Genomic DNA, 27,859 nt, shown 5'->3' with positions numbered 1-27,859 from the left:
ATATAAATCAGCTGGATTCACCCCCTTTAATTATAGTAGAAAATTTTGACTCCACCTGCAAAAAAGCTATTGCCAGGAAATTACACTTCTATGGCTTTTCTTGGAATGTTCTTTTCCATTGGGGTTAGAGCAATTTTGAAGGAAAAGATCCTAGATGTAGAAGGTCAACTGAATTATGCAGCTTCCCTCACAAAACACAAACTGGCCAGTTATCTGGACAAGATCACTGTTTCAAAACAGAGAGAGTGTTATCCTTGGCTCATTTTAATGCTCAGCAGGGTTGAAAAGGTATACAAGAAAATCCCCTCTGCTGGACGATGGCGCCCCGTGATGCAGGTGCAATAGAAACCACATTTTGTGTTTTGTTTTACAACCAGATCTAAAGGGCACTCATTCGCAGTTGATCCCCCATCTCCTCTTTAAATTTCCCTGGCATTCTGATATACCTTACTTATATTATCCAGTAGACAACAAAGACAATTCTGGGTCCCTAAGCTTTACTAGGTTTTGTTGTACCACGTGTAAACTCTGCCCCGCCATTATGGACCAGGATGGTGAAGGATTATGTAATGTATTATTATGGTCGTATTTTCTTTGTTGGTCTAGGACTATAATAAAGGCTAGTCTGTTCTATTCTATTTCCAATTCTAATTCTCATTCTATTCTATTCTAATACAGAAGGCTCAGGAAGGAACCCTAAATATGCAGACAATTTCACCTTTATTTGTACTGAACCTATTCACACATTCGTGTATGACACAGAAAACAGAAAAACATGAATAATAACTTTAGGCTTTTTAAACATGTGTGTGTAAGGCCTCTAAGGAAAAGAAAAGGGGTTGTTTTTTTAAATTCCACCAGGCTTCAGGAAAAAAAAGCCCACTCTACTAGGCCTCAATGGATATTAAATGTGTTAACCTCCAAATGTTGCTGAATTAATTCTCCCAGCATGCCTTACTATGGATGCTGTCCACCACTGCTTAATCTGTGCTTCAGCAGTATCTCGATGGTTACACATTGTGCACCCATGCAAGATTAGGTAATATTGCAGGCTTCCTAATATATGTGTGTCTCTTGCAATGTGTCGTCTATGCCTCTTTGCTGTAAACAGTAACAAATAAACTTGCTTACTCCCAAAACTCTGTGACAGGAGACGTGAAGTTAGTGGCATTAAGTGACAACCACAGTGTTTTGTTCTTCCTGAGGGTGTCTTCCACACAGTTTTTTGTATTCCATTGTTGCTGACAATGAGCCCAAGGCAGGATGTACGCAAATGACTGGAATAGATAGTATAGTCCCCAAGCCAGGATGACGATGTAATACACATTCAAAAGTGACACAATCACTATGGAAGCATAACCTATTCCTGTTTTTTAAAAAAAGAAAAAAAATGTATGAAACAATTCATATAAATAAATAAGCATTTTCTCTTGCTAGTTTAGGAGCATCTTTTATATGCCTGGAACTATAAATGCAATAGTCTTCTCAGTTTTTATAATGTTAAAGGAAGTGGAATACAGTATACTGTACGTTAGGATGGTTTGACGCAAAAGGAGACAGCACTCCTAAGCCCTGAACAGGTTGGTGCTCTTGCAACGGTATATTCATTTGTGGATTTAATCATCACAAGCAGCATTGGTGGCAGCACTAACAGCAACATTCTTGATGCAAAGCTACACATTACAAGATATTACAGAAGATATTACAAGAAGAACTGAAGTTAGATAAAGCCAACAGCTGAATGCTGAAAGGTATGCCTTCCTGCCTTGCCTTCCTGAATATTTTTGCAAAATTCTCATGGCTGTTAAGAGGTAAAAGTTTAACTCTCTTATCAGCGCCTTACAGCCACTCTGCTTGTTTTTGAAAGATAGGTTTACTGGCACAGAAGGTCACGTGCACTGTTACTCAAAATGTCATACAAGCAGCTAATGATGTACCACTGGGCATAAGACTTCCCAATCTTAACCTCACATACTTGGCATGATGTCTTACTAATTCATAATGGATTTTGATTCAAGTAACACTGTGGGAGACCAAAAAAAAAGGGGGGGGGAAACCCTGGTCTAAGCTACAGTCTCTTTACAAAACACCAAATTGCCCTGGAACAATTTAATGATCTGTGAATACACCAGCTCAGTAATAATCTGTGCTGTCATAAGCCATGGTAACTGTTCAAAATTCTTTTATCTTCCAGGGGCAGATGACTAAATTTAGACATTTGGGAAACCACTACAGTATATATTTGGGAGGGAAGGAAGGAGGGAGGGAGGGAGGGAGGGAGCAAGGAAGGAAGGAAGGAAGGAAGGAAGGAAGGAAGGAAGGAAGGAAGGAAGGAAGGAAGGAAGGAAGGAAATTAAGAGAAGGATTTTTTTATATTGTATTTTAAATTGATTTTATCTCTGCTGTAAACCACCCAGAGTCGTTTCAACAAGATGGGTGGTGAATATACATACATACATACATACATACATACATACATATATTTGAACTTCTATTTAAGACCATTTGGTTGTCAGTTAAACAGGGACAGAACATGTTAATACTATTATACAGGTGAAACTCAAAAAATTAGAATATCGTGCAAATGTTCAGTTATGTCAGGAAGGCAACTCAAAAGGTGAAACCGATATATGAGATAGACGCATTACATGCAAAACGAGATATGTCAAGCCTTACTTTGGTATAATTGTGATGATTATGGCATACAGCTTATGAAAACCCCAAATTCACAATCTCAGAAAATTAGAATACTGTGAAAAGGTTCAATATTCTAGGCTCAAAGTGTCCCACTCTAATCAGCTAATGAATCCATAACACCTGCAAAGGGTTCCTGAGCCTTTAAATGGTCTCTCAGGCTGGTTCAGTAGGAATCACAAGCATGGGAAAGACTGCTGACCTGACAGTTGTGCAGAAAACCATCATTGACACCCTCCATAAGGAGGGAAAGCCCCAAAAGGTAATTGCAAAAGAAGTTGGATGTTCCCAAAGTGCTATATCAAAGCACATCAATAGAAGGTTATGTGGAAGGGAAAAGTGTGGAAGAAAAAGGTGCACAAGCAGCAGGGATGACCGCAGCCTGGAGAGGACTGTCAGGAAAAGGCCATCCAAAAGTGTTGGGGACTTTCACAAGGAGTGGACTGAGGCTGGAGTCAGTGCATCAAGAGCCACCACACACAGACGGATCCTGGACATGGGCTTCAAATGTCGTATTCCTCTTGTCAATGAGGAACAACAAACAACGTCAGAAGCGTCTTATCTGGGCTACAGAAAAAAATAACTGGTCTGTTGCCCAGTGGTCCAAAGTCCTCTCTTCTGATGAGAGCGACTTTTGCATCTCATTTGGGAACCAAGGACCCAGAGTCTGGAGGAAGAATGGAGAGGCACACAATGCACGATGCTTGAAGTCCAGTGTGAAGTTTCCACAGTCTGTGTTGATTTGAGGAGCCATGTCATCTACTGGTGTTGGTCCACTGTGCTTCATTAAGTCCAGGGTCAATGCAGCTGTCTACCAGGAGATTTTGGGGCACTTCATGCTTCCTTCTGCAGACGAGCTTTATAGGGATGCTGACTTCATTTTCCAGCAGGACTTGGCACCTGCCCACACTGCCAAAAGTACCAAAACCTGGTTCAATGACCATGGGATTACTGTGCTTGATTGGCCAGCAAACTCGCCTGACCTGAACCCCATCGAGAATCTATGGGCCATTGCCAAGAGAAAGATGAGGGACATGAGACCGAACAATGCAGCAGAGCTGAAGGCCGCTATTGAAGCATCCTGGTCTTCCATAACAGCTCAGCAGTGCCACAGGCTGATAGCATCCATGCCACGCCGCATTGCGGCAGTCATTGCTGCAAAAGGGGCCCAAACCAAGTACTGAGTACATATGCATGCATATACTTTGCAGAGATCCGATATTGTTCTATTTCCAATCCTTGTGTTATTGATGTCATGTAATATTCTAATTTTCTGAGATTGTGAATTTGGGGTTTTCATAAGCTGTACGCCATAATCATCACAATTATACCAAAGTAAGGCTTGACATATCTCGCTTTGCATGTAATGCGTCTATCTCATATATTGGTTTCACCTTTTGAGTTGCCTTCCTGACATAAATGAACATTTGCACGATATTCTAATTTTTTGAGTTTCACCTGTAAGGATGTTACTGAAAAGACTTAAATATACACAAAGATCATACAGGGCAGAGTTTTGTTGGAAAAAAAATCCCTGCAGATCAAATTGCATTATTGGTATAATTATCCTGCTTTTGATGTGAAAAATAAGTAATTTTAATTCCTTTAAGAATAATGACTTTAGATTTTTATTTAAAGCATCAAACAAGCTTTGTCCTTAGAGCAACAGTTCTACCACTGCTACTCTATTATACCCTTGAAATGCATGTGACAGTCTTTCACTTGGATGAAAGGAAATTAATGGGTGAAGAAGAAGTCTGGATAACACCAGAGTTTCAGATAAAACTCCTTCTCTGCTATTAAAAAGCATGCCTTCTCTATTTGCATTGCACCCTATTCCCCCCACCCGCCACACACACTTCTTTTCTGTGTTGATCTAACATTCTAACAGAACCTCATAGTATACTAAGAATGAAGGAAGAAGTAGATAAACAACCAACCAGCGAAAATAGGGCAGATTTTTTCCCAGCACGTAATTCCTCCTTCAGAGGTGTATTGTCCTAGCGCCACTTCCAGGAAGAATACAGGAAGACCTCCCCCAAACAGAAAAATGAAATAAGGTATGAGAAATGCACCTATAGAGGGAAAAACAGAAGGGTGATTAGGAAGATTTTATGACTTAGCAAAATAACCATTCAGACCAGCAGCTAATTATGAGTACAATAAGGATACTCACCTCCGCCATTTTTATAGCAGAGATACGGAAATCGCCAGACATTGCCTAATCCAATAAACCCTCCAGCTACGGACAACAGAAAATCAATCTTGCTGGCCCATTTTTCCCGTTGTGGTGGCTTGCCCTCTGCCTCATCCTCAGGCCGTGTTCCAGGGCTCTTGCCAGGGGAAGGTTTAAGGATATCCTTGTGAAAATCTTTCAAACACTGCAGCTTCTCCTTTGTTGCCATGCTTTTGTTTTCTAGAAAGATCAAAATTACAATATGAGGTATATAAACCAATTTACTTAACAGACCTTGCTCAACAGGTCCACCTGCTTATGCAACATGTTGGCAAGTGCATACACAGTCAGTAACTAAGCCAAGGTTCCCACAAAATCAATACGTGCACAAGAGAGATGCAACTAATGATTAGTAAAGCATGAATCCACAAACTTAAAAGTACACCAATGTCTCTTTCCATTTAACAGCTACCAGTAAACTTTTCATAATATGAAGTTAGCATGCCGCGTTCCTGAACACTCTGGATAGGCAGTCATTATAACCTACATTCAATGTGCTAAAGGAAGTGTTAGCCTCATTATCATGGCACTTTATTTGCAGAGACTGAAATCAATAGTAAGCCTCAATACATCTTTCCTTTTGTCTGGAAGGAACATGGAAGCCACTTGCAAAAAGCTAAGCAGTTCATGGCCCACTACTACTATCTTCATCTCTGAAACTATCTGAGGCATCTTTTAGACAATCTATAGAAGAAGATGAGATCAGGACTCAGGAACTCACTAGGCAATTACATTATGTATTCCTAATCTTTCTTTGGGAAAGTACTGTGCATGACAGGTAAGAATGCAGAATAGGTAAGGAGTGGGTGAGAAGGACATCTGCACTAGTTAATGCCTGGGAAGAAGGCAGACTGTTAGGCCCTGAGGTTGAGTGGAGGCAAAGCAGCAAGGGTATTTAAAGGTTTTTTGTTTTGTTTTTTAAAAAGCACCATCTACTGCAGGGGTTCAAAAGAGAAGTTATCAGTGGTGTCTGCAGGGGGGCCAAGATAGGCAAGCTGGCAAAGTCACAGCCACACAGTTAGAGCCCACTTGGACTTCAACGTCATGACTACCATCTTGCCTGCTTTGACCTCCCTGCGGACACCACTGAAGGAACACAGATGAAAAATGCCTAGAAGACCCTTAATTATTTGGCATGCTACTCCAAATCCTTGCCATTCTCAGGACACACTCCAAAATTTTCAACAGGCTAAGCCCCGGTTTCAGCATCCAACAAACCCCTTAAGCAGTTTTATGGTAAGATTAGCATATCAGCCTAATTCATCAGGTAAACTGGAGTTGCTCACTGTAAAAAAAATCTGCCCACCATTACATCATTTCTTTCTTTTCACTGTCTCAATAGTTGTTCCTTGCCTGAAATTATACTTTTCAAAGGATGATATTTTAAGGATTTACAACGGAGTGACTTTTAAAAGTGTTATTTCTCAAACATAATGATTAATCCTAGTAAGAAAAATATAAAATAGCAGTTTTCCCCCTCTCTCTTTCTCTATTTATCCTGGGCCTGTTTAAATCTAGTCCTACATAAATAACCCTTTCTGAATTTTGAGTTATAGTCCTGCCTCATTCCATCATTCCTTCAGCATCTCATCTGAATTGTTTTTAAAAGACTGGAATTACTCTGATGCACAATAAAACTACATTCCTTGCTACGGCAACGGTTATTAATTAATGAAACATCAATGAGAAGACTTGACTGATACCAAATCCAAAGCACACCCAACTTTCAAAGTAATCCTAGCTTGTAAACACTGCTTTCAATTTAATATGCTATATTTATAACTTATTGATTAAAAAAAAGATTTCATCAAGATAGACTTTCTTATACCAAAGAGCCACATATGAAATAGTAGCTGTTAGAGGTATGCTTTGGACTGCGGAAGAATGTGTCAAAATATTTTTGGCAGCATAAAATTAGCTAATTTCTATAGACATTCTTTTGCACATTTGGAGGCAGAAGAGTTAATTCATTCATCATTTGTGTTGAACATGCTAATTGTTTTTTGTTGTTAGCAAGGAACATTCAGCAAAGTTACATATGTAGGAGATAACACAATGTAATTTCATTATTTTTCCACTTTTTTCAATGTTTAGATGGGCCTACAGATATGAACAACCCAACACATGTGGTAGAATGCTGGATGGGGCAAGGATTTAAAATCTGCTTAAAATAGAACATTTTAAACATTCAAACCTAGCCCTGCTAATTAAAAAAAAATTGCCTTGCTCAAGGCCAATGCCTAAAGTAATAATACTTTAAGCCTTTTTACCTTTCCACAGTGTTTTATGAGTAAAAATATCTTTCATTTTTATCTGACTTTATGAAAACTAGGAAGATTATTTGGTTTATTGTATATGTCACTGCAAAAGCATAGTTTGCATTATTGTACTGGATGTCTGGATTTAATTTTCTGCTTTCTGAGCTGTAAACAGATATGGCTAACATGGCAGAGATCTGAAACTAAGGTTGACATTAGCTTGGCGGGAAACCTGCAACTGGAACTCAATTCTCAGATATATATTCCTCAATATAGCCATGTAACTGAAAACTTTTCCATGAACTACAGATCGACCAAGTTAAATTTGTGGCAAAACAATGCTGGCTTTGGTATCTCTGAATGTTTAACATATATTTTAAAAATATTGTTAATAACCACCTGGAAATTTCTTAAACTCAAGATGTCTTTCATGATGATAATATTTACCTTTTCTGAATGTATCTGGAGAAAATATATGTAATAAAAGCAATGGGAAATGCCAGATAACAGTAAAATAATTAAGATTTAGCCAACTTGTCTCAAATATTTGGTTCAATACAGTCATTATGATGTTACAAAAGAGAGCGCTAGGCAGACATATTAAAGAACATAATAGCTGTGTTCAAGCACCACACTTAACCAGCTCAGTCAAAGGCCATGGGGCTGTATTTGCTTCCCATGTTAAGCTTGGCTAGTTTTAAGTTTCCTTTGGCTTTTTCTTTTCTTTTCAGTGGCTTAGTGTGTTGCGCAAACTCTTATTAGCCTATGATTCAACATATTGCATAACCCTCCAGAATGAACAATTCATGAAACATGTTGAATTAAGAGAGTCAAAAGGTAATATTCATTATAGGAACAGCAGTGACAGTGAAGAACAACAAAGCTGACTCTCTTTGAGAAAGAACTGACTTCAAATATCAATGGGCTGAATCTTTACCTCCATTTACCCATCATAAACATGGAAGGTTTATGTTTCTGATCAAGGAAGAGAGGAAATGTGAAGAAATATTATAAATAATTAAAAAACAGGAGATATTTGGTATAAATTCTTGGGCACTATTAGCAAACTTCTTTTTATAAGTCCCACCAACTGTGTATTTTCCATTCCTGGCTATTTCATATATCTGCACACCAGAACCAATTGTGATGCAAATCACCCAGTAACACTCCTTCCATCCATGAGTTCTCAATAACTTACAGAAACTTGGGAAAGGTCATTTACATTTCAGTGAGGTTTACAACAGGCAGCATCACCTGCCTGACCCATAACTAAGGGTAACATTAGGTTTCCCCATTGTCCATGCAAAGAAAGAGACTGGAAATTCTATCACACTGAGGCAGAATCAGGATGTATGACAAAAGTGCAGAGTTATGTTTTTCTTGGCTGCTGACTGACACTGAATCAGCCCTTCCTCTGCCTATTCCACAGCCCAGTATTCATGCAGACTCCCTCCTTCTGTCTTCTTGGATGATCAGTGGACTCTGAGAGGAACATTTAATGGGAATCACATGTAAAAGCTTGTTAGGAGCTATGCCAAAATTTTCCCTGGGTACTTCTTGGGAATGAGATCATGCTGGAGGAGGAGGAGGAGGAATAGGAGGAGAATGTCTTATGGTGATTAAAAAATGCATAACTATATAGCTACTGTAAATTAATCAGGTTAGATTAAGTAGAACTGAGACTGTCTGAATCATTTTTGACTCTTAAATAATATGGAACAGTTAGCCAAACACTAGTAGCTCCTTTCATAAAGAAACATATTTTTTCAGATGTTATGAAATGGAAGTAGTGCTTAAAAACGAAGCAGTTAATTAATTTGAGATAATTATGTGATTTCTTGATTTAACTAAAATGATTCAAGTCTTAAAAGATTCCAACTTTCAAATGCCAAGTTAAAAAAAAACTGTCATTTTTCTAGCTCAGAATAATATTATGACAACCCCTAAACCCCTAAAAAGTTTATACTGAATAATATTATAATTATAGGTTATTTTCATATTAGCTTATTAACACCCTATATTTTATTGCACTCGTATCTTAGATTTTATTCTGTGCCCCAGCCATAGTCACTACCAATTGAAGGAAATGCCAAGGAAGATGAAAAGGAGATGGTATGAGGCACTACAAGAAAATTCTCAAAAAACAGTGTTTAACAAAAGGCAATGTGCTGGGCATTCACAGGATTTGTGTTTGATTTCCTACACTTTTATTTTACTGATTAAAGCTATAATTACTTTTTATAGATAAGAATCAACAACCTGATGTATAGTTGGAAGGCATTTTGCAAGTATGAACTACAGCTATTGTATCAGCTAATAAGGAACAACAAATCCCAAATACTGTACCTTCTATATTTAAATGTAACTCACATTCTTGGACAATAAAATGATTGAATAGTTCCACTTCTGAAAAACATGCCAGCTTCTAGGAGACATATGTCTGCCTTCCTTTCAGAAAACAAGAGCTTGGCTCAAATATTTAAGATAGTTGGACAATGAGCAAAAGCTACTATTTATAGCAAGAAACAGTATGAATGCAGCCAAATGAAAGTTCCTTCCAAAATAAAAAAGAATAATGTCTAGGCCAAATGTGAATGTTATTTTATTGATGGTGGTCCAAATCAGTTCCATCATATTCACAATCACTGACCAAGCTGTTCAATTATATTACACTGATGAAATTATTACTTTTCATTATCGTGTATCTTTGGCTCCCCAGACACATGACTTTATTAATAAGGCATGGTCTTTATTGTAAAACTTTTTTTTTTTTGCTAACAGGGCACCATCTCTATTTATAAACCATTCCCTAACTGTGCTCCACTGAACTATCAGTTATGATATGCACAAGATGTTCTGTTCAATAGGATTTTCCCCTGACATTACCTCAACTGATTCTGAGCTATCTTCACTAAACTAAAAGAAGGCAATAAGATTGGGTGACCAGTTCAGGGGGCTGGCTTTTCTTTGGCAACAATCCTAACTAAACTGCCCTCTGTACATGCACATGTATGCTCAAAAGATAAGAGGAGGCTCTCAAAATGGCTATTTGGAGATTTCTAGAAGACGTGGTAGCTTAATACTCTGAATAGCCGATTTGAAAAGGATGCCTCAAAACACCTTTTTCTCTAAGTGATTTACACAATCCTAGAACCCATCCATAGAAAACCTGCATCCTCTTCCTTATACAATATTTCAAATTCCTTTCACTCAAAGAATCCCACTTTAATGAATAATTTTCAATTCCATAAGCAATACTAGAGTATATCTGAATTAGTTTGCTTCTATCTTCAAAACATTAGAAGTAGCACTGAGAGTGAGAATTAACTGAAAGCTGGTAAGGGATATTTCTAAATATAATTTACAGAATTAAGTTAGTTCTGAAATTAATAGTTAATTGCAGAATGAACTGAAAGCTGGTGAAAGGTGTGGTTATTTCTAAAGATAATTTACAGAAAAACAACTTCTTAGACCACTTTTGGATAAAATTCTAAACTGTACCTAAAAATATTTTCATGGTCCTGCTGGCAGCAAGAGAATTTATGAGCATAAAACTTAACAGCAACACACCAACAAAACCATTTGTGAGACAAGGAGCAGAAGCTACAATGTCAGTAAAAGGTTCAGTCATATAAGGTTGTCTGAACAAAGCTAGTATCCCAATAGAAGAAAATATCTGTAGCTCAGGGTTGAACTGTAGAATCTTTGGTGCTCTCTGAGCTTGGTTGTTTGCTTGCAGACATTTCATTACATGACTAGGTAACATCATCAGCTCTATTCAGCCATTATTTCCTATAAACTAAGCTTTCCACAGGTGAAGCCATATGTATATAGCCACTGTTAAATCCACAAGAATTACTCTAGGAAAATGATGGCTCTGTTAAATTCACCAATTAAGTCAGTTCTTAGATGACCACAAACTGTCTTCAGTCTTCAATTAACAATCCCTGGGGTGAGCTTACTAAAAACCTAATGATTGACAATTATCCCCAAAGGGTCACCACTTGCCTGCTACTTTAAATTACATCATTACTCCCGATATAAAATTGTGAAGTGTTACTCTATTCTGCAGCACAAATTCTCAGAAGTCAATCTAAAAACAAACCTCCAAATAATCCATTCTACAAATATTAGGTTATGGTTAAGACACTAAAATTAAAACAAAACCAAAAACCCCTACAGGTAGTCTTTGACTTATGACCACTCATTTAATGACCGTTTTAAGTTACAACAGCGTTGAAAAGTCACTTACAACAGGTCCTCATTTTTATGACCGTTGCAGCATCCCCGTGGTCACGTGATCAAAATTTGGGCACTTGGCAACTGGCATGTATTTATAACAGTTGCAGTGTCTGGGGCCAGGTGTTCATCATTTGTGACCTTCCCAGGTTGCTTCCAACAAGCTAAGTCAATGGGGGAAGCCGGATTCACTTAATGACTGTATGATTTGCTTAACAGCCGCAGCAATTCACCTAACAACCACAGCAAAACAGGTCATTAAAACAGGCGTGACTCACTTAACAACTGCATCACTTAACAACAAAAGTTCCAAACCCAATTGTGGTCATCATAAGTTGACCACAATTGGGTTTGGAAAGGAAATCAGGAATGAACACCACTTCCCATCTTGCCTATTGTGTCCAGGCCAATCGTGAATGACTGGCAACCCTACTTCAATGAAGAAAAGCAATCTAATGTTCTCCCTCCAAGTACCTAGAAATAAAATATAATTTGTGTTGCATAGTGGGTAAAGAAAGAACAGCACTTAAAGCACTTTTAACATTCATACAGTGGGTCTAATAAAGACAAATATTTCAAAGATCCATTAGCCATTCTGAGTATTGATTAAAATTATAAAAAAATATTTACAATAAATAAAGGGATAAATTAGTGGTAGATCCAGTGCAAATAGTATTGTTACATTACTGATCACAGCATCAACCTAAACTAAGAAATATAGTCTGTAGTGAGCTCATCTGTTTTGTATAGAGAAAATGCTGGGCTCTGCCCTGGCCTTTCCAATTACTACTGTTTTTTAAAAGGATATCAAATTGCAAGAAAAGTTACCAGAAGGATGGGAACACAGAGTGAAAGAGACCATAATGTTTCTACAGAGAATATGTTACAAATTACATAAGCCTGCTGCTACAGAAGCTCACATGGAACTACTTGTCCTTTTCCAAACAAAAGAAATAATGGCTATCATCATAGGCATTTTCAGCAAACCAGGATTACAACAAAATGGCAACATAGATATGAGGACATCATGACACAAACTCTGTGCTTCCATACTTGCATCCCAACATCTGACACAACTAAGTTGTGTTATTTGGACCATGATATAATTTAATCATTTATTTCCACCCTCCCACGGATGCCTACAACTATCATTTGTTGGTTTCTTGTTTTCCTTATAGTTTATACACTTATAATAGTCTATGTTTGCCTCTTCCAGTACTCCCTGAAGGATTTCTATTATAAATTTATCTGAAGAAGTCTGGAATGACAGACAGGTTCTCACCTTCCATAGCTTTATTCAGATGTTAAGTTATAATACTGTAGCTACCTTTGTCTTAATTTTAAGTACTAATAAACCAGAGGTTTTTACAACATAGTCTTCAAGATTGCATGTGACTGGCAACTTTTTTTTTGTTTGAGACTGTTTCCACTCTTATTTCTAGTCTTACCAATTACCTCTCTGTTCCTATGCTGGTTGACTGACTAAATTATCCCAGGTAGCTAATTAACTGCACTTCTGTAAAATGCCTGGAGTTCTCAAACAATCAGCATCCAATAAACTATGCTTGTCCCATTGATTTTTCTTTTAAATAAAGGAAGTACAAGGTACACCAATCCAAATTAAAACTGCTAAACAGGGAGAAGTTTAATCTTGTTTTGCAGAATTCATACATAACTTCCCCCCAGAGAAGAAACAACTTAAGCTTCCTCTTAAATACAAATCACAGGGGCAGCTAAACCTGCATATTTCATGTGGTATGAAATTTAACTCTGAATCGTGGATCTCACTGATGCAGATATTTCTTTAATCACTAAACAATAATCCTTCATACAATACAGAATTATAAAATGAGAAGAGACCATGAGGATTATCTAATCCTAATCCAATCTTCTACAATGAAGAGGAAAAAAAATATCCATGAAAGGTGGCTATTCAGCCTTTTCTTAAAACCTCCAGAGATGGAGAAGCCACAACATCCATAGACAGATTTTTTCCATTGTTGTATGTAACTTACCATCAGGAAGTTGTTCTTTATATTTAATCAAAATCTAGGAAGGTGCAATTTATACCAAAAATACCCTAGCTTTTATGGCCTGGAAAAAAGTTCCTGAACTTCCCTGTAGTTTCCTTTCACATAACCTGAACATGGCTATCATGTCTCCCCAAGCCTTCTTTTTAGACTGAACATCTCAAGTTCCTCTAGCCTTTTCACACTGGCATGTCCTCAAATCTCTGTGTCATCTTTGTTGCCCTCTTCAATTACTAATGACCTTGTATCACATTAAATCCAGATTTTAATCTAAGAATTTAAATTTCTCTATATAATTCTTTGTAGATTTAAATCATAAAATAATCTTCAGCACAATATAGCTAATAAAACATTGACAACTCTATTTAATAAAGGGCTGGATTTTTTAAAAAAATGTTTTAAATTTCAGAACACTAACAGGAAATATCAGATAACTGATAAAATTTTTGTTTCCCTGGTGAAGTAAAAATATGCAGTTATTTCGGCTTAGTATGTTCTACAAATTGAAATATGTTTCCAAATGGTCAATTTAACCTCAGTTTTCAGCAATGGTGGAAACACTACCAAGATTCATCTTAATGAAGATTATTTCAATTTCTCTTTTTCCAGTTCCAGCTGAGTTCAGATAATGATTTTGCTAACATTATTTATATTTAGTTTGTGTTAATTGCACACAGGCAATTTGCACTCTGTAAGCATGCAGACACATACAGTTAACTTCAAGAGTATACAAAGCAATTGTGTGTACAAAATTAATTGATATAAGTGAATATATATATAATTTTGGATACTAATTCCTCTGCTGTGTACCTGAAAATGACATTATCATGAAACGGAAGTATTTGTGGTTTCTTAACTGCTTTAAGATGTTATAGGAGTGAGGGCTGCATTTGCCAAGCAACATTTTTTTATATAAATAAAACACTGGAATTAAAAGGCTAATATTTTATGCACATACACACAAACCAATTTGCTTGCATAATATGGAGCTTGCAAGAAAGGCAAAACAAAAGGGATAGGAGACACACAGCTGTATGAAATAAACACAAATTTTGTGGTTTTTCTGTTGCTTTCCAGGAAGTCAAAATACTTTCAATTCACATTTAGAATGAAAAATGTATACTTTGATAGTATCCTTATAGGACAAATTAATCTGATTTTAAACAAAATTAAATGATTAAAATAGAATCAGATTCTACTGTTTGAAATATAAAACAGTAACATGAGTAATACCAGAACAATATATACAAGAAATATTAAATACAAATCTAATGTATATGTGCCATGAACTAAAAAAAAACTTGCAGATTTCTGACAGTTCACATACAGAAACCAATAAAAAATACCAAAGATTTGCAATGCTTTCTGGTGAAGAAAGGATAAAAAGGCTCTCATTTCTTTACTAAACTAATTAAGTGTCATATAGCATCTGTTCATATGAAGTTCTATGTTCTAAGCCTCAGATCCTAAGGTAAATTATAGAGTAATCCAGTGGATTTGCACATACATGAATTTCTGGGTAATTCTAATTTTTATCGCATGTCTAATGATAGTAGTTGGAACTGTGCTCAAATTTTCCACAATAACTTGATGGACTGAAAGAGCACTTTTCTGCTTTAAAAATTCATTTATAACCATAAATTAATAAGAGAAAACATAAAAACATAAACAATTTTGGCAAATTTCAAAAACAAAACCCTTTTCTCCTTTATTTCAAGAGAATCCTATGAAATATTTTGAACAGATGTTCTGGATTAAAATATAGGTGACTAAATATTGAGATTAATCTCTAAATAATGAAAAACATCTTTTACCAAAAGAAAATACTATAGGTTTAATTATGGAATTCAGAACACTGAGCTAAGCTTATTCTAGAACAAGAACAATATGCTCTTTATGACAATTTTGGGTAGGTCTGAGGGAGGAAAAGAGATGGCTTGCACCAACTTTGTGCTAAGAGTGCATTTATCCATATATCTGGTCCTGTCTGCGTATTAACACATGTTGCAAAAGGCTCCTTCAAAAACAGACTCCTTGGTACACTAGATCCCTCATGCAGTGGGGGATATCTGCTTGCTTGTGTAATCTGAATCCCTGTTTTTAGTTAACAAAGTTGTCTCTTCATTTTGTTCTTTTTTAAAAAAAAATAATTTTGGTTTTTAATGTTAATTCCTCAAAAAAGACAACAAAAAGTTAGCAATTTCTTAAAATTTGCCCAAGAAAATTACATTAACTTGCAAATATGTTTTTAAGAGTTGAGAGCAAGCAATTCAGAGCAAGTTGGTCAATTTCAAATCAACACAACCATTTGCCTCAATGTCTTTCTACTGCACCCAATCCCTTTACTTTGGAACATCAAAAAATTGCTTCGTTCTTTATACAGACAGTAAAATTATGAGAACCTGCAAGTCTGACAGTAATGACAGATCAGTATATAGCAGGACCATAGTGGAAGACTGGCCATGGTGAAACATTTCTGTTGGTAACTGAGAACTGGTCTGGCCAACATATCACATTTTGGAAAAACAGAAAACTATTTTAAATGTTTATGGTAAACATTACTAGATTTCCCAAATACATACACACAAACAAGGTCTCACGCTCCCTGTATCAGCATGCCTCCCCCCATTTCACAAGCACCCCACCTTAGCTGCACTCACCAGTTGGAACGTCTATCCCCTCCTCAATGTGGATGGGCAGGGCTGGTTCCTCCATAGGATAAGACACTGATAGAAAGTAATGAATGTTGGTAGTATTTGTCGCAGCAAATGAACACAGAAAGATGGATCCTTCTGAGCGTTGCAATTAAAAATAAGATTGGTGATGACAATGAGCAATCAACTTTCCCCCTGTGGAGTTGCACACTAAGAAATACTCCACTCCAAAACTAATTCTTATGCTTCTCTTTCTATAAAAATGCAATTCTGAGGACACTAGTCTGGGAGAACCTACTTCTATTACAAAACCTATATTACAAAACAAAACAAAACAAAACTTTACGTTGCTGGTTTTAAAAAAAAAAAACCTTAAGAAAGCTATATCTTTCTCAAGTTATTGTATGAAACAAAAACACCTTAACAAGCCTAAGGGTTGATGATATCCCTGTGCAATTTTCCGAACTCATTTATTTCCTGTTTAAAAATGTATGCCATAGCAGTTAAAAGGAGCCAAAGAATTAAGTCATTTATATTGAAGCAGGAAGAAATATATATGTGAAAGATTACCCTTTATAGGTTGTGAGCATATACAGGAGTAACCACTGGCATTTCCAGCTTGATTTTCATTGCTGCATGCTACAACAGCAATAATTTAGATGTGCTGTGTGCAGTCCAAAGATTGTACATACATGGACTGTATAAATGGAGGCCTATGTATTTATACTGTTTTCTTGTTTGCTGATGCATTACTTCTGGGTCACCAATTATTGTTATTAACTGCATGAGCATCCAAATCTGTATGTAGAATATCTGCCCTGCACTGCGTTTAATGAAATGTTCACTCAGATGTGTTTCCAGCATGCACATCCAAATGCAAATAGGTGAGGTATAGTATTTTGATATGCATTTGAGTGCATATCCATTTTAACATAATACTGTGATATGGAATACACACTTGGGACTTGCTTGTGATAGCTTTCTTCAGTGGATTTCCTTAGCTGAACTAAGACTCTTGGCTTGTGTAACCTTTACATATCAAGGGCATTTTGTGTTAGACATTAAAGAATCCTTGCAGGTCAACAGATGAGATCAAAGAATGTGCCATTTGGGACACAGTGTTCTTCAAGGATACTGTACTATGACCCTTTTAAATATAAGGAAACCCTATTCCAGGACTTTTCAAACTATATTCCATGGAACCCTACAGTTCCACAAGAAACTAAGGGCAAAAAGAAGTTTTTTACTCAGATGCAGCCTATCTTCTATCACTAGAGCTTTGCCCCTTGATCAAGGATTCTGGGAATTATTAAACTAACAGATACTGCAACTTGGAAACATTTGAAAGTTGCTGACCTATTCTGCCTGCTAAGTTGAAGATCCTAGAGAGAGGAATGGGTTTAGAAATTTTAACTTTGCCACTGATTTCCTTGAATTGTTAACCTACCCTTGAGATGCTAATGTTGGTAAATACAGGGCATACGGAGCAGATTTATCACTGCCTCCTTTGGCTAGATGATCTCTTTCTCACCCCATTATAAATTAAAGGGAATACATACGTGCCAGACATGTATTCCCTTTAACTTTATTCCTAAGACCCAAATTTCCATCTTCTATATTGTCAACTTCCAAGGTGGTTTGAAGACAGCAAGTATATGCAACTATAGAAGCCAGTCAGTTTCAGGTTTGTGATGGAAGATGTGTGTGTATGTGTATAGAAGACATTAAGAAAAGCCAGCACTTTCTGCATCCCTCAAGGGCCTCTTAGAAAGCAGAAAGTTGGACTACAACTTTTCTTTTTGACAGCTTTGTTGTCTGGCATATCCCTATATAATACACTTCCATCTGAGAACAGGTCCTATGAGGATTTCATTTGTCTCTTATAAAGTAATTTTAAAACTCTGCCACTGAATCTTAGTAATAATTGGAAGAAACCATGCCCTGTCTGAGATGGTACATCAAGGCATCCAATGGGGGCTGAGTTTCTATTTTAACTTTGCAGCTGATTTCCTCAAATTGCTAACCTACTCTTCTCTTGAGATACTAATGTTGGTAAATACAGGGCATATGAAGCAGATTTATCACTGCCTCCTTTGGCTAGATGATTCTCTTTCTCACCCCACTATAAATTAGTCTAATTAAATAGTATGTGCTCCAGGCAAGTGAGAGCAGGAAGAAAAAAGCCACTGTGCTCAGTAACACTGGGTTTGTCCTTTCCATGCTTCTTTAATGGCAGTGGGATCTAGGAAAGCAAATTCAAGTTAAATCCACGAAAATACTTATATGCAGACACCCAGCCATCTACTGTACAAGAACAGAATGTGCACACTGAGTGATGTTAATTATCTACATTCTGAAGTGCTTACTTAGATTACTAAGAAAATCAGCTAGTTCACTCCCCAGGCAAATTGAGAATTGTGGCTAACCTATCTTGAAGGAGGGAGGAAACTTCTCTTCCACCAATGTATAGAGACAGACCTAATAGTGCACTGGTTCAATGAGAATTGCTATGTTCCACAGGCTTTGGGTACAGAACTGGACATACACTGTTCTCTCCACCCCAAGTCTCTGGTTTACAGTCTATTATCCAGAATTGCTGCAGATTAAGACTGATAAATGTGAGCTGGGTCTGGATTAGAAGAGAAAGTACAAACTCATTTCTCCATTGCAGCCTGTTCAAAAACCAGCAGGTTTGTATGAGAGCCTTTTTAGCTCATTCCACAAGACATCCTTCAAGTCAATGAAATAGAGTGAACAAATGCAGATCCCCCCTCTGTTCCTTCATTTGGAAGTGCCAACACCTTGATAAAGAGCTGCCTGATAGGGAGAAAGATTACTTCCTAATTTTACAGTTCATCATTCATGTGGCCAGTGCTACTGAGAAAAAAATAGTACTCTCTCACTCATATTAAATGAAATGGTGTAAAATGGTACAGATGCACTATTTTAGCATTTAATCACTCACGCCCTTCATTCAGTACTATCATAAGCTGACCATGACTACTGTTAGATGGCAGTGAGTGGGCTGCTTTGCACACTGTCACTGTGTGGACACTCCTTGTGAAATGGTATGCACATTCCAGAAGACGGCAGTGGATGGAGCACCAGAGCAGTAGAGAAGAGCACAAAACAAGTTTCTGTAATTCAGTTCTGCAGTTTGGCTAATGGTGGCTAGGATGTATATTTAATCTATGGTATGACAGAGGCACAGCCAGGGAAGAAAAAGCTATTTTTGTATTATAATATTTTATTTTGTATAATACCTAGAGAATCCATTGTATAGACATTTTATAAATATGAATAATAAATGCATAATCAATAGTGTAAGAGAGATGAAAGCTCCTGCAAAAGAAGGACGTTCTCCCTTACTACTTCTTTCATTGCACTACCCTTTTCATTACATGAATCTCCAAAAGTATATCCCTAAATCCAAACACACTGCTAGTTTGAAGGCTCTGGCTTAAAGGAAAGGAAAGTTTGCAAATAAATTTCTGCAAAACTGGTAGTAGCCAGCACAGCAATAGTTAAATATAAGTGTGCACTCTACAAGTTGCTTTTATTCTCAAGGTCAACCAAAACTTCAGCCCCACAAAAGCAAAGACCCATGTTACTAAGAAGCTTTTTGAACTAATTGTTACGGAAATGTAAGTTACCATTCTAGCTAATGAATTAATTAAAGAAAATGAAAAGCAACAAAATTGTTTCTGAGCTTGCCATTAGGTTAGACACAGTGCACATACACAGTATGATATAAAACAAGAGACTCTATACCACAAATGCTATCATAATTTTATTTTCCAAAGCCAATTTGCCTTTATCAAAAGAATATATTTAAACTTAAGAGAAATTTTTCCATGACTGAAAGTACATATGATGCATTTCCAAATCCATGGCTTTAGTTTGTAATGCAAAAAGCATTCCCAAGAGGTATATGAACTTATTGGTTATAATTGTTCAAGTGGAACAGAAAATCCCACAGGTTCACCCACACATATATGGGCTCACATGAAGAAAGGTCTTTGCAACCTGTCAAAATGTACAACTAAGCCAAAACTGGCAAACAAGTGCGGAAAATCATCATCTCATTGGCTTCTTTCTGACCACCCCACATTGCTTTTTTTGTCATATACTCCAAGCCACAAGTCAAAGACGTTTTGTTTCTGTTTATCAGTAGGCTCGTTTGGGGAGCTTTTCATCTGAAGATCAAGATAAAATGCTTTAAATAAATACATGTTTACCACAGTTTGGTGTTCTGTTTTCTCTAGGTGCAATGCAAAATAAACCACTAAGAACCTGCTTGAACCATTCTCTAGCCCAACCTTGTGGTGAGGACATGGCTTGTGTATCCAACATGAGGCCCTCCTTCAGCTTGCCAGACTCAAGCTATATTGTGATGCCCTATTAACTGCGAATCAACAGGCTGACTGTTGTTTACTGGGTGGAGGTGTTAGGGAGACAAGGCTGCTAAATGTTGATACGTTGTATAACATGATAAATTATGGAAACAGCTGTTAAATATTACTTGAGGTCTTATCCGTATAGAAACTTTGCAAATAGAGCAGAACCTAAGAAAAATAAAGCATATCTTAGCCAAAGATTGGAAGCAGGAAATTCTATGCTGATTTGTTCTATTACCTTTTAATCATCTTTTGTAGTGCAATTCTAAGCATGTTTATTCCGAAATAAGTTCTATTGAAATAAGTACATTTAGGATTTCAGCCATACAGCACAACCCTATTATGTTGCTCCAGGAATAAGTTCCTTTGAGTTTAATGGGTCCCCCACACATATAAACAGGGCACACTGGATTGCAACTTCAGGCAAGAAACACTCACCCACTTGTTAATATGAACTATGGTAAGCTGGTTATCTACAGACTCAAAAATTACTGATTTACTATATTATTATTATTATCATGGCTAGATTGGAGCATGTTGTGGAAATTATATGCAAGATAAGGCATGAGTGACCTGCATCCACTTTCTGATTATGACTCAATCTAGATACACAGGCATGAAGAAGACTAGAGTTTGACTCTAGTGCAGGGAGTTCTAGCCCTTATCTGAGATCTGTAAATACTGTTTCAGCTCTATATCATGACTGTGTATGTCTGAACATTTTGTTCAAATAACAGAAGTAATAATGTAATAAATCATAACAACATCAATATAATAAATAGGTTGCTGTGTCTTAATCACCACAAAATTGTGGTTATTATTATTTTTTTTTTGGTATCAATTTTATTATCTTTCTATGAGCAGATGGTGAAAATCTAGATTCTGAATATTCAGACTATATTGCTAATATTAACAAGCATAAAAACACTTACATGAAGAGGAATCTCTCCAGAAAGGATTTTCTCTTCCTGTTTCAGAAAAAGAAAAAAATAATAAAATAAAATAAATAAAATAAATAAAATAAAATAAAATAAAATAAACCGAAACAGAACAGAACAGAGCAAAGCAAAAAGCAAAGCAAAGCAAAGCAAAACAATGATGCAAATGGAAAGATCCTACTGAGGATAAGTAAGAAGCAATTTAAGAAACATCTAAATCTAAAAATTTTAATACAATTAATAGTTTTTCTCTAACATCCTACTTTAATGTATTGCACCAACATGAAATTCTGGAAAACTGCCTTAAAATTAGATTGATTTCAAGGTAAAATGTGCGAGTGAACATTATTTCCAATACTGTTCTACCTGGAATACGACAGAAGCCTTTTTTCCTTCTTGCTCTCCATGACCTTTATTTTTACCAGCTTTTTTCTAGAACTGAAAGGCCAAGAATACAGGAAGCTATCTTATTCCAGATCACTCCATTTCATCTAAGATATCTGACTGACAGTGTCTCTTTAGTGTTAGGCAGAGGTCTTCCATACCACCTTCTGCCTGGTTACAGGCACATTGGCTTTTGTCTCCTGCTCAAATCTTACTTAAAAATTAAATGTTGACATATTTAGCAGCTTCTTTCTAGTCTACTGGGACCTGTGGGTGAAGCAGTAAAGGTCTGAATCTGTTCTTGTCAGGGATCCAATTTGAATAAATTATCCTCATGTTTGGTCTCTGGAACAAATACCCTTCAATTCAATCCTTCCTCCATTACAAATTCTAGAAGATTAGGACAGAAAAATTAAAGGGTTTACTGGAAGACAGAGACTGGCATAAGAGATTGCATTTCAGGGTGTACAGATATTTCGCAAGAATTCTGTAGGCTGATAAAATACTTTTACTTTGTCCTCTTTCATTCCAAAGTTCTGTTACCTGCTATGAGTCAGCCTTCCCCAATATGGCTTCCAAAGGCCATAACTGCTGAGAAATTATGAGAATTGCAGTCTAATGTTATCTGGAAGGCATAAGGCCAAGAGATCCACAAAATCCTGTATTTCTAAGCATTGCCTCTACTATTTATACCTACTACCTTTAAACTATTACAGTTTTCTCAATACCAACTTTGCACTACCTAAACCACTGAACAATGTTATGGTACAATGATGCTGAAAGAACAACGAATTTGTTATTCTTCATTCCCATCTTCCATAAACTGTGCCTTCAAGATGAGCCAGGATTTTGACTCCCAGAATTTTCAGTCAATATGCTGGTTTAAATTTTGTCTAAAGCTGATATTCTGAATATATTTTAAATGAGCATAGCATAGTACTGTTTTCAGATGTTTCTATTTCTCCAAATGTCATTTAATATTTAATACAAAAGGCTATCATGCAAATGTAAAATAAATTAAGAACTAAAATAATTTAAACCAAGAATAGATGATACTGAAGTCCTCATAATCCTACAAATTCAAGTTCCAATCAATGGATAACTAAAAAGACAAAATTCCTACCTTGCATACTTATACCTTATTTAAGAGAATCATACGTACATCTTGTGATCATTACAATGGTTTCACATACAATTTAACACAATATTTATTGAAGGTCCATGTCCAATTGCTTACTCTTGGCACAAATATGTATGTTAAAGAATAAAATTCATTAGCAGCCCATAATAGAAGAAGTGAGTTTATCTGACATAAAGCCTTGTTTACAGTAGGAACAGTGCACAAAATAACAGGAAGCATTATTTTGTTTCTGTTTTAACCAAACTGTATCTAGAAAGCAAGCTCACATGGTAGCTGCATCTAGATACAGGCAAATTAATTTTGTGCAATGCAAATAAAGAGGAAAATTGTGTGTTTGTGTGTGTGTGTGTGTATACAGAGAGAGAGAGAGAGAGAGAGAGAGTTTAAACTATATGTGAACAGGCTTAAATTTGTCAAAAATAAAATTTTCAATCCCTGTTGGGAAAGTTTATTCAAGAATATTTGAGCTGGAAAGCATAGCTAGAAAAAAAAATGGAAGAACAAGAATGAAATTGATCAAAACTTAAACCATCAAGAGGTGCTGTACAGAACTTCATTATTACTACCGCTTTATGTAGTTCACTGAGCGTTATAAGCTAGCCTAGAAATGTGTTTCTAGCCATCCATGCCCATTTAACAAATGACTACTTAATAAATGTGGCAGCAATGAAGCTAGTTACATATGATCATTGGATACGTATAAAATTTATTAATGAGCTCAAATATGAGTTCAAATCATAACTTATTTATATGTAGGTCTCTAGGCCAAGTCATAATATGAAGCCTCTGCATATGATTGAGAGAATAAACAAACTAAATAAGAACAGTAAACACTGCAGATTTTAATACAGAGCTTTTACAAGATAACCCTGGATATTTTATAATTATTCATTGAGGATATCAACACACACACACTGGGTAAGCTAAAAAAAAAAGGTATGCTTCTTATAATATAAATAAGCCCACTCAGGATCTAAAGATGCTTCCCATGCTACCTTAATTATAAGAGTAGACTGATTCACTACTACAGTGCTCACAGTTCCTACAGAACAACTTGGGATGATGAACAGAAGTAATTAGATCTAAATTTGTGTAGAAGTCAGTAGACCCAACTCAGAGTGGAGTGTGGTCTTCTCTACTCCTGTTTTCTAACAGCTAAGCAGCACTTGGAACATTTGTGAATGAAGCCATTATCTCTCTGAACACCTTCTAGGAATGAAGATGCTGTGCTCCGTTTTTGGCTTTAGCATCACTCAAAATTTGGCACAAATGCTGGGAATGTTATGAAGAATGATGACTATAGATGTAATTGAATTATCTGAGTGAATGAGCCAGCCTTATCTTCTATTCCAGCTGTTTTTCCATTCTCTCTTTCTTCATCCCTCTGAGTTTAGCCCCTTGTCTCTGACCACTTCTTTTATCCAAACCTCATGCTCCTCCCTTCTTCTTCTCTGAGTCTGTCTCTACTGCAGTGTGAGGTATGAAGGAAAAAGAAATACTTAGTGACATCAGCAGGCATTGTCTCAGGTGTCTTTGTGCTATTCCTTAAAGGTACAGAGAATTCTGATTCAAGGGTTGGGATTGGTGTAATGGTTGCTGATGTCACAAACACATTGATTTTTTTCTCCAAGCAATCTTGTTCTAAGTAGTAACTATGGAGCATTTGGGCGTAACTCTTCTTGACAAGGCTTAAGATTCCCAAGACAATCTATTATCTTGCTCTCTTTTTAAGTCTTCTTATGGTAAACAATTCAGGAAAAATAGAGCACTTTTCTAAATTCAGGGGAGGAGTGTCTTTCTCAGGTACAATCCCAAACTCCAGTGCCTCCCCAGCCAATATTTCTGAAGGAAGTTTTGCTACTTATTCCAAAATGAAACTAATAGGGAGAATCAAGCACATACTTAAGGCAGGCACTCAAGCAATCACAATAGAGGAAATGACAATGTGTGTGATGTCACAATACAAACCTTGCCCTTTTGTGCTAGCAATCTGGCATTGAACACAAGGATGTAAATCAAGTGGTTCATGTTGTGGTGTCATGATACACATTTCATCACTTGCTCCCCTACCCCTTGTATAGCCCATACAAGCTTACTGTGTATGGGCTTACTTACATACAAGCCCATGCATGCTTACTGTGGTTTGTAGTGCTGACTGATTATGTGCCATCAAGTCGGTGTCAACTCTTAGTGACTATATGCATAGATAGATTTTCTCCTTGACAATCTGTCCCCAACCTGGAACAGTTACAGCAATGATGGATACACTGTTGGAAGACCTGAAGGGCCAGGTTAGGGAGAGACTGTCACGGTGAACATCTGTGGTTGCTAAAAGTTGACACCAACTTGACATCACATAATACTGAGTTGCTTTAAACGCTTTTTCAGTAGAAAAACAATATAAAAATATTTTAGATATATGCATTAATATGATTATCATTACCTGTCTATGACACTTGCAGCACAGAAGTAGCTTTACATGGTCTTGTTCTCATTATTTCTTGAAGTAGCAATCAGTCACTTTGAGTCTATTAATTAGTAGTTAAATTAGAAATAATCATTTAGTAATCCTTTTTGCCTCATAGCAAGCAAGCATTATAATGGAGGATTTGTTCACACTTAAAACAAAGTGTGGAGGAATAATTTTACCTGACAGTCAAGAAGTGAATAATATTTAGTAGCCATGGTGCTTGTATTAAATTTCACATCTGGTCTGCATGTTTAAGTCTTTGAACTCTAATCCTAGGTTATTGTTTTTTTCCTCCCCCTGCAGCTATGTATCTCCTAAAGCTGCCTTGCCTCTCTTTTCTTCTGTCTTTCTCATTGCTGGTTATTGGGCTTGAGGTACAGGAAAAACATGTGATATCTGAGTCTTCTTTTGTATAACTAACAAAAATATCTGAATGTTTAGTTCTTAAAAACAAAAACCCAAAAAACAAAACATGCAATCCCACATTATGTGCTACATGAGTCTGTAATATCTGGCTCAATTAAGTCACCATAAAGTTATAAGTATTAAGTCAGCAAGGTAGCCAGAGTATTTTGTTGTATGAGAAGAGAAGCTAAATCAGAGTGTATAATACCAAACACAGCAGAATTTTAAACCATTTCCACAAAATAAACTTTTGTGTTCATATTAATTTATCAGCATTTCCAAAAACAACGTGAGCTGTGTTAAACCCTATGTAATAAAAAAGTGACTAATTCTACTGGGATGTCCTACTTATAGGCATTAATACATTCTATATAATGTATTAATTAAGCTATATATAAGCTTAAACCATGATCTATATCTCTTTGTCCCCAAAAGCATAATAATTACAGTAATCCTTGTCGATGCAACATCTTTATTTTCCTGTACACGAGTGTTTCTCAACCATGGCAACTTGAAGATTCCTGGCTGGGGAATTCTGGGAGTTGAAGTTCACACATCTTCAGGTTGCCAAGGTTGAGAAACACTGCTGTAGACCAATTACACCCTTCCCCAAGATGGTGCCCTCCAGCTGTGTTGGGATAAGACATGGTGCCTAAGATTTCTAGAAGTAATAGTTTTCTTAAATCATTTGAAGGACATCAAACTGAGGCAGGCTGGTCAATGATATATTTATATCAGTGCTATCACAGTGAGAACAAACATAATTTTAAAAATTCTGTTGGATATAACAAGCAGAATTTTCAGAAAGCGGGATTAGGAAGGCTTGGTGCTTGTATTATGACCATAAAGCTAGTGGATTAATGCATAAAGGTATTCACAACCCTTCAAGCAGCTTTGTGGAGCTCTAATACTGTAGACAGATGGATTTTCAACAGCAATTACATCATTCTATCATTACTGGACCTGTCCCCCTGTGTTCAGATGGTAGTATGCCATGAACGGAGCATAGGAAAAAAGTAATGAATAACCTCTGAATATGGAATATTTTAATAAACAAATATTGGTGACTCAGACAAGTAAGGGTAAGAGTGTGTTACTAAAGAAGACAATAATTCTAGTTTCTTCAGATTCACAAGCCAATCAACCTATGAGATATCCAGACTAGAATGATCTAACAGCCATGTGTATGTATGCATGTGTTTTGTAAAAGCACCACTAGTCAAGTCTAAAGTTGACACAGGACTGTTCTAAAACAGCCTTCTGTAACCTGCTGTACTTTTAAGTCCAGCTTCCAAAATTCAGCAATTATGGATCCAACAAACTCACCTGGAAGAACCAGGTTGGAGAAGATAGCTGTGGCATGTTCACTGATAGGCTACTTCCAGTGTCTTAGAATGATTCTGTCAATAGCCTAGCAACAATACAGAAAATGCTAGTGTGACACGGCTTTAGTTCCATTCCACAGCTATTCCAACAAGCTCCTATTCAGAAGTGCTACAAACTCCCTTAGCCTGGGCAAGCTGTGGCAGGTTACTAAGCTTAACCATACATTGATGAACATGAAACAAAATGTATCTTAGTATTTTACCTAAAATTATAACACTTTCAACTGCCTCATAAAGAGGAAGAAAACTGTTAAGTTATAAAACATATTTTGCATATTTTGTTCTCACAACCACCCAAAGGGCACACTACAGCACATTATATAATGAAGAATGGTAATGATGGGAAAGGGATAAACATCTAATTCTGCCACACTGCTTCACTAATCCAAATGATAACACTTCAAACTCCATTTTATTAGAAATGAAATTCTATTAAAAGTGAAAATATCAAATCACATCTCCTCTCTGTTGTGAACTTTACCCTGAACATTAAGTTGGCTATGTTCAGAGGTGCTACTGTTAAAACCATATTACTTAACCACCCCTACTTCAGCTCATTCTTCTCCCACATGAAAAAAAAAAGGAGGGGGGGCATTAAAAAGTTGAATATATTCTATCCCAGCATTGG

The 27,859-nt window shown here is 36.5% G+C and overlaps 1 protein-coding gene across 6 annotated transcripts in view; it reads right to left on the bottom strand.

Moving 5' to 3' along the window:
* The window catches only part of SLC6A6 (solute carrier family 6 member 6), a 55,253-nt gene that overhangs the window by 24,838 nt on the left and 2,556 nt on the right, over window positions 1–27,859 (bottom strand). For 2 of the 6 annotated variants that reach the window (XM_007426370.4, XM_088134283.1), the window contains exons 2-6: window positions 21,441–21,476; window positions 16,118–16,183; window positions 4,871–5,110; window positions 4,635–4,769; window positions 1,132–1,366 (exon numbers count right to left, since the gene is read on the bottom strand). In XM_007426370.4, coding sequence (XP_007426432.1) covers window positions 1,132–1,366; window positions 4,635–4,769; window positions 4,871–5,110; window positions 16,118–16,172 — 665 coding nt within the window. In that variant the 5' untranslated portion in view covers window positions 16,173–16,183; window positions 21,441–21,476. The remainder of the gene's footprint in view (window positions 1–1,131; window positions 1,367–4,634; window positions 4,770–4,870; window positions 5,111–16,117; window positions 16,184–21,440; window positions 21,477–27,859) is intronic. The other 4 variants (XM_007426371.4, XM_088134284.1, XM_007426372.4 and 1 more) reach the window with 2 other exon arrangements.

This window comes from Python bivittatus, unplaced genomic scaffold, assembly GCF_059951505.1.
Source record: "Python bivittatus isolate LINGU-HERP-01145 unplaced genomic scaffold, Pbiv_v1 ctg000080_np1212, whole genome shotgun sequence".
Lineage (NCBI taxonomy): Eukaryota > Metazoa > Chordata > Lepidosauria > Squamata > Pythonidae > Python > Python bivittatus.
The sequence above is the reverse complement of the archived record's forward strand: the minus strand, read 5'-3'. Positions and strand labels throughout refer to the sequence as shown.